Source organism: Nesoenas mayeri (assembly GCF_963082525.1).
Source record: "Nesoenas mayeri genome assembly, chromosome: 1".
Classification (NCBI taxonomy): domain Eukaryota; kingdom Metazoa; phylum Chordata; class Aves; order Columbiformes; family Columbidae; genus Nesoenas; species Nesoenas mayeri.
The window spans coordinates 61,947,632-61,959,283 of record NC_137541.1 but is presented as its reverse complement, the minus strand read 5'-3'; the positions used below and the strand labels follow the sequence as shown (position 1 = coordinate 61,959,283).

Genomic DNA, 11,652 nt, shown 5'->3' with positions numbered 1-11,652 from the left:
GTGAGGACATAACCAGGTGGATTAGAAGCAGTGGATGTGGTTTATCTTGATTTCAGTAAAGCATTTGACAGTCTCCCACAGCACCCTCACAGCTAAACTGAGGAAGTGTGGACTGGGTGATCAGGTAATGAGGTGGACTGTAAACTGGCTGAAGGAAAGAAGCCAGAGTTGTGGTCAATGAGGCAGAGTCTAGTTGGAGGCCTGTATCTAGTGGAGTGCCTCAAAGGTTGGTACTGGGACCAGTACTATTCAATATATTCACCGATGACTTGGATGGGGGAATAGAGTGCACTGTCAGCAAGTTCACTGGTGACACTAAGCTGGGAGGAGTGGCTGACACGCCAGAAGGCTGTGCTGCCATCCAGCGAGACCTGGACAGACTGGAGGGTTGGGCGGGGAAAAATTTAATGAAATATAACAAGGGCAAGTACAGAGTTAGAGAGCAGTGCAGGGGAAAGAGACCTGGGTGTCCTGGTGGACAGCAGGATGACCATGAGCCAGCACTGTGCCCTTGTGGCCAGGAAGGCCAATGGCATCCTGGGGTGTATTACAAGGGGGGTGGTTAGTAGAACGAGAAAGGTCCTCCTTCCCCTCTACTCTGCCCTGGTGAGACCCCATCTAGAATATTGTGTCCAGTTCTGGGCCCCTCAGTTCCAGAAGGACAGGGAACTGCTGGAGAGAGTCCAGCGCAGGGCAACAAAGATGATAAAGGGAGTGGAGCATCTCCCTTATGAGGAAAGGCTGAGGGAGCTGGGGCTCTTTAGTTTGGAGGAGACTGAGGGGTGACCTTATTAATGTTTATAAATATATAAAGGTGAATGTCACAAGGATGAAGCCAGGCTCTTCTCAGTGACAACCAATGGTAGGACAAGGGGCAATGAGTACACACTGGAACACAGGAGATCCCACTTAAATTTGAGAAGAAACTTCTTCTCAGTGAGGGTGCCAGAGCACTGGAACAGGCTGCCCAGGGGGGTTGTGGAGTCTCCTTCTCTGGAGACATTCAGAACTCACCCGGACGCCTTCCTGTGTAACCTCATCTAGGTGTTCCTGCTCCAGCAGGGGGATTGGACTAGATGATCTTCTGAGGTCCCTTCCAGTCCCTGACATTCTGTGATTCTGTGAATCCAACCCCAACTGTCCTGAGGGTTCATAAGCCAAAACAAACCCTGACAGGCAAGCACAGGACCATGCTATCGCAGCAGCTTAAAGCACCGTCACCCCAGTTGCCTAAAGCTGATTTGTCATAAAACAAACCAGAAGATCTGCCCTCGCCCCAGTTACTCATGCAAGCGTGTTGGCTTCAGCTAGCACAAGCACCTCTTCATTAGTACAGAATCATAGAATCATTTTGCTTGGAAGAGACCCTCAGGATCATTGAATCCAACCATAACCTACTCTGGCACTAAACCATGTCCCTAAGAACCTCATCTAAACACCTTTTAAACACCTCCAAGGATGGTGACTCCACCAATTCCCTTGGCAGCCTGTTCCAGTGCTTCACAACCCTTTCCATGACAAAATTTTCCTAATATCCAGTCTAAGCATCCCAAAACATCTAAACATCCCCAGTCCTAACTTGAAGTTGCTGCTTCACAGGCACAGACTCTGTTCTGCCTGTGCTGCAGGAAGAGATGACAGCAGATGTAACCAAAACTTAAACCGCTAAAGCCATTTCTGCATCAAATTCAAGCCAGAAGCCCCAACTGCATCAGTCGGTTAGCTAAGCCCTTGTGGCTAGTGTTTCCTCTAAAGCCATCAGTCAAAACACTGAGCACAAAGATTAAAAGGAAAGTTTAACTTCAGACAGCCTCCCATGCCCAAGTCACACTAGTTTCATTTCAGAAGGTGGTGAGCAGTTCTGTGACTCCAGTCGCTTCAGCTACACCAGCACGGAAATGTTCATGTCGTGCTTGCAGCGTGCCCACATTGCACTGTTTCGTATTCTGCAGTCTTACCTGTACAAATCAGAGGACCATGGGGTTAATAATCCACATTCTTTAGCAGCCCAGAGCAAGACAGAAGCTTTAAAAAAAAGCCCATATATACACACACATTGCATATATACACATAGACACTCTTAACTTCATTGGGTCACATCTTCTAAGGTTTCCCAAGATACATAGAACAGTTAACCTTAGGGTTTTCAGAAAAGCAACATATTAACAACTGCCTGCTTCTTTAATTGCTTGTCTTTTAGAAATCCTTGTCTTTTATATTTTTATGCCATTTAAAAGATCTAAACGATATTCTATAAAAGACTGGGGAAAAGAAAAATAATAACCAAAGTTTAAGCAAGGAAGTGGACAAAGCAACTTACTCTTCCCTTGTGGGTGAAATTCAAGCCCATGCACAGAGGCCAGAGAGCCACTTGGGCCTTCAAATGGTTGCATTTAGAGAAAATTACTAAGCAAAACACTTAATTAAAACTGCTTTAGACCTAAAAGGTCAGCTTTGATTCAGCTGCAGTTGGATTAACTTTGGCTAACGGTGGTCAAGATAAATGGAACTGTAATGACTCATTAATGGGGTCCCCTCTTTTTTGGGGACTTAATAGAGTTATTATCCTCCTTGCTACAAATAAGAGTTTTAAAAGTTCCAGCTGCTGGACTCTACACACACAAGTCAAAAAGATGGAAAAATAAAAATCTGCACAACTAGCTGTGTATTCAGAAAAGCCACCATCAGATCTTAAATTCAACTTGCTAACTCTCATCTCGCGGTCATTTCAGAGGTTACATTTGTGCACATGGTCATTCAGGGATTGCTGAATTCCGACTTTTGTCCTCACACAGTGAAGTCATCCCATCCATACGGGAACTTCAAAGCTCTTTTAACATGGCAATATTTAAGTCTTACGGCTCTAGGCAAGAGCTGTGCTCCTTAAAGCTAGGCCTAAATTAACCAAATAGATAAATAAATAATGTAAGTAAGTAACTTATTGTGAAAGCTAGAAATGAGAGGTAGAAAGCCTATCTACTCTTCTTTCACTTCATTAGGGCAGCATCAGTCCATTCTCAAGGCAGTCACGGGGATTGCCTGTCGGAGGCGAGACCTTTTGGACATATCCAAATGCATATTGTTTTCCCCTGTATCCATGCATTTTCATGTGCATTTTATTAATTTTATGTATTTTTTTTTCCTTTTCCCTTTTTAGCAAGTAAAATGAAAGCGAGTGTTTGATGTTGGATTGGGTAGGAAAGAAAAAATAAACCTTTGGAATCTGTCATTTCCTGCGAGCTGCATTTGATGTTGATTGCTTCTCCATACCATTTCCATTATTAAAAATTGCAGCTGAATGGTGGAAGAGCTATGATTTGTATAGACAAATGGCATATTTCTTACAGACATTCCTTTTCTTATAATTCAATAAATAGATACTTTCTATCTATACCATGAAGCGAGATGAAGACTCTTCAGTAACAGCCACCATTCAGTGGACTGAGGCAAAGGGGGAAAAATACACAATGTAGATGCGCTCTTTGCTATAGTGGCTTGAAAGAATACACTACTTTCCTTTAATAAAAACCCACCCAGCATGCCGCAGCTATTTGTGTGTATACCATCTAAAATAAAGTAGTTAAATTTAACATCTCACACCTCACTGCAGCGCCCATTTCTGAAGGTTCTTAGGGTGACATTCAAGATCACAAGATGAAAGTTGAGTCAAATTTTCCAGTGGCTTATTTAAAGAGACATTTTCAGACAGTTCACAGCGGACTGGTAAGTAACTGGACTGCAGGAGAACATCTGCGCTCCTCCCCCCAGGATCTTCCACTGGGAGAACAACTTGATTGTGGAGCTGCAGAGGGGTCTAACACCACCTCTAAATGTGATAAATCCCCCAACAACACTGTTCCTGCAACTTACGATCCAGAGCAACCCACAGCACCTTCCTCTGGAAGCACTGCTAAACTTGGTGACGGGACTTCTAGGCATTGCCAGATCTTTAAGACTTCAAATGTCACGATGGCAGTGACATCTTGAGTCTGTGCTACTGTCGAGTGCACTGATCACACATTTGTTATAATGGTCTCACCTCACTGTCCCGTTCTGCTTCTTCACTTCTCTTCCTTTTTTTTTTTTCTGGTATTCTCGGGTGGTAAAACTCCAAAGCTATGTCAAAGGCCTGCTGCAAACACAACCGAGTGCTCTTTTGAAGTGTCCCCTACATTTTAAGTAGTGCCCACGTGCCTTTGTGACAGGGACGCAGTGCACATCTCAGCTGATGAGGGCCTTTTTCTGAGCACAGATGTACACGGGAGGCACCCATTGTTGATCTACCCACAGCACCACACCAGTGCTACACAGCAAGTCAAAAGCAGTTCTGGTTATACTCTGATGTCTTCAATAACTCCAACTGCAAAATTCTGGCACAATCAGAGCTCAATTAATCCAACAGACTGCCCGCTCTCCTGAAAACTCAGTTTTTGTTTAAGATGACATAAATAAAGGGTATGAATCAAGAGCGGGAGCAGCCATAGACAAATACTTCTCTAACTCTGCAATCTCTGAGGGCAGAAACAACCATCTATATTGTTGCCAGTGCTTCTGGAAAACAGAACAAAAAAAAAGCTAATGTGTTCTCACCTTCTGGTGATTTTAACATGGACAGATAAAGGGCTAAAGAGCAATATCTGTCTTTTTTCTCCAACTCTTCAAATTTGTGTACTTTGAAGTGAACAACGATGCTGGTTGCATTCCGACAAGATCATATTTAGAAGTTTGGAAAAACAAGAGCTTGTGCACAGGAAGGATGCTTTTTTCCTCCCTTTAAACACACACAAAGACTGACTGATAGGTGCAAACAAACATTTTTCAACTCCAGACTTTGCCATCAACTCCATTAAACAGAGACACATTAAACTTGAGACACCCGTTAAACAAAATGGTACAGAAACACCATTGTTTCTTGCTGGTGGCAACAAAAATGTCACAAACCAAATAATTATGCCCCTTGCTTCCTCTGTTAAAAACTCTCAAACAACTTGTGGCTTTTGCTTGTTTTTTAAAAGTTATTTTTAATACACTCTCCCTTACATTTTAAAATTACCAATAACTTCTTTGGGGGCAACTACACGTTCATTGTACCAGTCAGTATTGCAGGACAATAATATTACACCATCTGTTTTCATGGCTTGTGTTAAATACAGTACAAAGAAACCACCTCATGGCCAGCCACATGCCTTTGGTAAAATTAAGTCTGGTGAGATCACATTTTCTTCAAACTCAGAAAGCCACATGTTGAACCCATGTAAAGTTGTAAAGTTCAGTTCTATACAAACTTCTTTTCTTGCTCAAAGTTAAACAGCTGCCGCTCAAGGCAAATGGCAAGTTCTGTGCTGCTCCAGAATGATGATGAAAGTTTGGAACTTCAGAGAAGCTCTCCATGTGCCTTTGTGTTTCAGACAAGGAGTAGAAAGTCTAGTAAATATCCACAAAGCTACAAGTCAAAGTAGTCCCATTTTTTCCTCTTTTCACAATTAGCAGTGATAAATATTCCCAGGTTTTAAAAAACGTTTATCGTAGCACACGTGGCTCATTTAAGCAACTGACGCTCTTCTCCTTTGAGGCGCTTTTTCCGGGGCTGCACAAAGTCATCGTCCGAGTCGTCGGTAAGTTCCAGATTATCTTTTTCACTCTGGCAGTTGGGTTGTACAGGGAACTTTCTTTCAGGATAAAGGTTACTCAGAAGTTCTTCAAAGTACGCTTCAAGTTTCATGCCGGCATCAGCCACTTCTGAATCAGGCTGTTGGGTGAATTAACAAAATCAGTGCATCATGAAATAGCTTTAGACTTAGGTATAAATGAGGTCTTTTAGGTGCTCTTACAAATTACAAAAATATCTATCAGAGGTAAAAATGGCACCTGTGGAACACGTGTCCCAAAGAGCACAAGCCTGCAAAGCCAAGGGCGAGGGCAGAGCTTTTGACCAACACCCAAAATGACTTTTTTCCCCAACGAATTATCATAGACGCCAATTACAAGAGCCAAACTGCCTGCTTTCTGAAAGCTATATAAAGATATTCTAAAACCTCTTAAATCCTAACTAAAAAATAAATTAAAAAAATTTGGGTTATGCTGTGAAATATATAGGTATGCCTTCAGGGTGTTAAAGTGCTTTGGAATGACTGCTTGAAATGCTAGAATTTCTCCAGCTTACAGATCCTTTTTAATTAGGGTGAAATATTTGCTAGCATAGATGGTGTCCGGAGGACTGCTGGAGAGTGTCCAGCGCAGGGCAACAAAGATGATAAAGGGAGTGGAGCATCTCCCTTATGAGGAAAGGCTGAGGGAGCTGGGGCTCTTTAGCTTGGAGGAGACTGAGGGGTGACCTTATTAATGTTTAATAAATGTATAAAAGGTGAGTGTCATGAGGATGGAGCCAGGCTCTTCTCGGTGACACCAACGATACGACAAGGGGTACAAACTGGAACACAAGAGGTTCCACTTAAATTTGAGAAAAAAACTTCTCAGTGAGGGTGCCAGAGCACTGGAACAGGCTGCCCAGGGGGGTTGTGGAGTCTCCTTCTCTGGAGACATTCAAAACCTGCCTGAACACATTCCTGTGTAACCTCATCTAGGCGTTCCTGCTCCGGCAGAGGGATTGGACCAGATGATCTTTTGAGGTCCCTTCCAATCCCTAACATTCTGTGATTCTGTGACTAGGCAGTCCTAATTAACATGATTCCCAGTCATCGTGGCTGCGCGGCTTCCTGAAGCAGAGGCCACTGTGGTAGCCAGTATTTCCAGCCACCCAGGGTGACTGGATGAGCACTCAACAGAGGCCACAGAGAGAGGCATTTCTTCCTGGTGTAATTCCCTCTCATTTTGTGCTCCACTCATTACCTGCATCCCTTTTTCACCACTTGTTACTTTGCGTGCGCTGAGGGATAATAATCACTTGACATGCAACTAGAAATGACAAGAGTGAGCACAGACCTCTCAAAATGAAAATCGCACTGAATTTAAGATTGGAGGCGAGGAGGATTCAACCAATTTTTAAATCAAATACCCACCGTTCAACTGTATGATAAACAATCGTCCCATTCTTTACCTGCCGTCTTGTCATTCAGCGAGTATGTTTGTTACAATTCTCCTTCCTTCTGTGGAAGGATCTCTGCTGGATACTCATCTAACACCCCCACAGTTTCAAATGTGATCTACGTTTTCACTACAGTCTCATCACCAGCATAAGTTTAACACCATAAATTCTTGTGTTGCCAGTTCTACCCCCATCACAGTTTTCCTGAAAGCAACTAAACCTACAAAACCAGATAAAGCATTTACTTCTCTGACCTCATTAAATTCAGCACAGTTTTGGAAAATCAGTCTGAAATCAGCCACAAAGTCTTCCGGCTTCGTGTAGAATGAATTGGTCGCTTCAAGTCTTTTCTTGATGGTTGACAAGTCCATAGGCTTCTTGATTATTTTGTAGTAATCAGGAACCTAAATGGAGAATAATTTTTTTTACTGAATGCAGTCATGTTCATTACTTACTGTTCTATAAACCTTTAGCTCTGAGAGAGAGGGCAAGACTTAGTCTCATCTTCAAAGTACGATTCTAAATATAACAATTGTACAGTTTCTGGAGTGAGAGTGATGTATGTTAGTTTTGCTGGCTAAAATATACTCATCCCAATGCCTACTTTAAAATCAAAGAAAAACAAATTAAAACCCCACCTATATTGACTACATACAATGGAGCAAATGATTTGGATGTTATTTTTGGATGTAGTCAAATGAGCCATCTTAAAGTTTCACTCTCAAGACAACTGTATGAGAACTTTGGCAACCCACTCAAATGGAGACAGTACATGGGTTGTTTAAAATGAATTTTGGTCACAAAATATGTCCTTGGAAATGGTGGAAAATTTCAGAGATATCAATGACTTTGGCATCCTTAGCTGTGGTTGCAGGATTAAGACTTACTCTTTCTTTAGAAATTAGAATACATGATATGAAATACAATTATAATATTTTCGCACCTTTTTATTAACTAGATTCACTTTTTAAGATAAATGCTATAATACCTGAATTTAGAAATGCATGACCATCATATTAAACAATTAATCTCTTGTGCCCTTTCTTCTTTTTACTAAACTCTGTGGAATGTACTTCAAAAGAAGAATTCTTATTCAAATAGAATACAAAGGTACATAGGAGCATATTACTTATTGATGAATTCCTTTCCCATGGACTTGTACTGAGGAAAATAAAAGAGGTGCTTTTCATCTGATCAGGCTGGTAACTCTGTGTGTCCATTGACTTCTAATGCACCCAGGTATTGTTTACCATTTTAAGCTAATAAATTTCACGCTAATAATAAATTCAATTTCATATTAGTACTATGGAGTACTCTAATTCTCAAAACAAGGTAATTTTTTAAAAAGTAACCAAACAATTCCCAATTCACCTTTCTAATGGTATCATCACTCAGCATTGTGAAACAGCAGTTAGTATTTGTGTCTGGTTTTGAAGAACTAAGCAAAATCAGTTCTTGGGGAATTTTACTGGCAAGTGCCCTTCCAACTCGATGCTTCAACTTTTAATTCCCCTTCAGACAGTTTAAGTAAAATTAAACATGCTCAATACACTCAATGTCTATGAAACTTGATTCTGATAATGGACTGTGACGGGACATAAAAATGCCATTAGAAACATATCAATTATGCTACAAATATAAAACAGCAAGGAGTGAGGTACATACTGTGGGAGGAACTGGATCTTGAAAATCAAGACTCATTTCATGACAGTAGAGGTATAGCAGCAATCTTTCACACTTCTGTGTCGAGAAAAACAGATACCCGAGTAATTATAATTAGAGAAACATACATGATTTGTTCTAAATTAACAAACTATAGAAAATACCAAACAGATGCTCAGTACTCCCCCAAACTCCAAGCAGGAAAGTGAGCACTGAAACTGTACTTTGAAGCGAGATTAACTAGTGGCCTCCAGGGTTCCTTCTGTGCAATAGATACATCATCAACTCTCACATACATGCTAAGAAGCCTCATACGGTTACTAACAGTGTTATTCAGCATTTGCTGAGCCCAGTAGACATTCTAAGGAATAAAAAAAGCATGCATGGCTCTTCAGGCTTTATCAATATTCAGAAATAGCAGTAATATTTTTCTAGATCTGGGTATAACTGCTAAGCCTACAGTGCTTTTTGTTACCAGTGGGAGGGAATATCTTTGCTTTGTGTATCCAAATATTTTAAAGCCTCGAAAGAGATTCTAAAAATGGTTTTGTGTGATTCTATGCTTGCTGATCCTTTATCAGAATATTTATAGGACTTATATTTTTATAACTTACATTTAAAGCAAAATGCAAAGTTAGGGTTTTTTTTCCTTTTAGATAGCAGCACATGTAAATAATGGCTCTACAGGTAGACTAAGATCCCAAATAAAACACTAATTTCAGTATATTTACACAAGTTGGCAACTGAAACCGAGTAAAACACTGTTGAAAGTTGCCAACACAGCTCAAATTTCTTTAAAAACAGTTTTAATAATAATGAAACGACTACAAAAAATAAGAAAAATCAAGAAAGGCAAATCCAAACCAAAACCACACCAAGAATCCAAAAGATTGTTGAGCAGTTCAACTGTCTGCTCAAAGGCACGATTGCTTTCTTTTATCTCTGAGGTTTAAGGAAATAACAAAAGTTGGATATCCACTGCCTGCTTTTTAGCTTTTCCATCAGAACATTCAAAGCTGGAAAATGACCAGCAGTTATTCCCAGAGTCTTGTGTTAATCTCTGCAGGATCAGTATTGCATCTCTATATATCTTCATTGTGAAAGAACCACCTTAATTTTTCAAGAAGGATGTTGGCAAAGTGCTTTAAAGACTAAAACCATTAGTTGATATTGTCAATCTATGCCAAATTTGGAGAGTACAAAGAGAACAACTCTCAATGCCAGGTCGCTGTGTACGAGAGCTCTTGTTAGCGACAGCACTTGGTGATTCCTGGAACACAGACCCAGTTTGGAGCAGCAGATCAGAAACGCTTCTCAGACACTCAGAATTCTGCATCATTCAGCCTGTTTATGTGAAGGTTGCTATGATCTCAGAGCTTATTTTAAAAGTTATTTCTCTTTAACATCACTTTTTAAAAGATGAGTACATTTCAGAACACAAGAAGCAGCAAGGCAGTGCTCATTTTATCTTACCCTGCGGTCTATTGGCGCCAAACCCACAGTGTCTTCCAATTTTCTCTTTTCGGAGCTGTGAGCAGGTTTATCACAGTCATATTCAACTTCTGGCTTGGACAAATCCCGACAGAATGTACAAATCCACTCTCCACTAAAGAAGACAAACAGACACATTGACCCCAGTGATGCAGCACACTCTTGACAAAAGGCTTTCCACGTATTTCTAGAAAAGCTCCTCATTTGTGGGCTGTTTTTTTGCTGCATCACGTATTATCTTGTTGTTAGTAGTCTCTAAAACACTACAAAAGGCAGAGACTGCTGCCAAAAGTGCTTTTAGAGCTTTGTTTCCTTTTTAATGGCACTAGTGTCATTAATGGTGTTATAACAGAAAAATGGTTCGTCATAATAGACAAATGGTGTCTACCCTTGTTAGTACTGGAATTTTTTGCTTGAGCTTGCAGGATTCAAGCAAAGCACTAATAGTTCTATTTCCTAACACAGAGAGACTGAATGAATAATACAGAGACCAAACAGAAGGAAAAGTGTTAGAGTTGTATGGTGAGAACTATATATTTTCTCTACAAGGCTGATCTAACACACATTCCTAATCTATACAGATTGCTCAGAACAAGATTTTTTTGGAAAACCAGATATTCTTTACTCCCTAAAACTTTCAGATGCTCCCAATTTTAGCAGTTAGTCTAGGAAAACCCTGCAAATTTAAATGACAGCACAAGTTTACAATAAAAAGTAATTCTGCAAGCTGTGTTTGCTGATTCTCTAATACAAGTTGTGAACCTTGTTGAAAAACTTAGCAAGTCTATGTTTTTAATACAGTTCTTCACAAACGAAACCGGCATGCTAGCAGACAACCACAAGAGGGCTGACTTGCACTGCTTACATATAGACAGAATTCAGCAATAACCAGCTAAGGGATCTGTGTGTATTTACTCAGGCATACGTTATTATAATATCTTTGTAAATGGGAAACAGTTTCTGCAGCATCTTTTAGTTCGTTTAGTAAGGCAGGAGACTTTCCAAGTTAAAAATAATAATTTATTACGGGATTTTATTTAGAGTAATCCAAATATTTCCACCATCTGCAAGGTGTAGCATACAGTCGTGAATGATGGGCATTTTCCTTCAAAGAGATTTTTACCTTCTACTCTCCTAATACGACACAGTTATTTATATGACAGTGACACCACTGTGCCTGGACTAGCAGCAGAGAAATGACACAGTAGATACACAAAAATAGATACAGGCCATGAGCTAAAGACCTTACGATACAGGAAACATATAAAAGATAGAGGAATGAAGCATTTAAATATCCAAGAATCAGGGAGAATGTGGTGGCTTGGAGTGAAGAAGAAAAGATGCAGCAACCTTGTGAATCTATAGGGGAAATTGTTCCATCCGCCTGAAGCACGAATCAAAACTAATACCGAAAGCAGCAGACTGGCACTTCTGACATAATAACAGCGTAATAA

The 11,652-nt window shown here is 40.4% G+C and overlaps 1 protein-coding gene across 2 annotated transcripts in view; it reads right to left on the bottom strand.

The window, feature by feature from the left end:
* Nucleotides 1-4,798: 4,798 nt before the first annotated feature.
* The window catches only part of TRIM24 (tripartite motif containing 24), a 61,894-nt gene continuing 55,040 nt past the window's right edge, over nucleotides 4,799-11,652 (bottom strand). For both annotated transcript variants that reach the window (XM_080356743.1, XM_080356744.1), the window contains exons 16-19: nucleotides 10,181-10,313; nucleotides 8,711-8,785; nucleotides 7,300-7,449; nucleotides 4,799-5,749 (exon numbers count right to left, since the gene is read on the bottom strand). In XM_080356743.1, coding sequence (XP_080212869.1) covers nucleotides 5,540-5,749; nucleotides 7,300-7,449; nucleotides 8,711-8,785; nucleotides 10,181-10,313 — 568 coding nt within the window. In that variant the 3' untranslated portion in view covers nucleotides 4,799-5,539. The remainder of the gene's footprint in view (nucleotides 5,750-7,299; nucleotides 7,450-8,710; nucleotides 8,786-10,180; nucleotides 10,314-11,652) is intronic.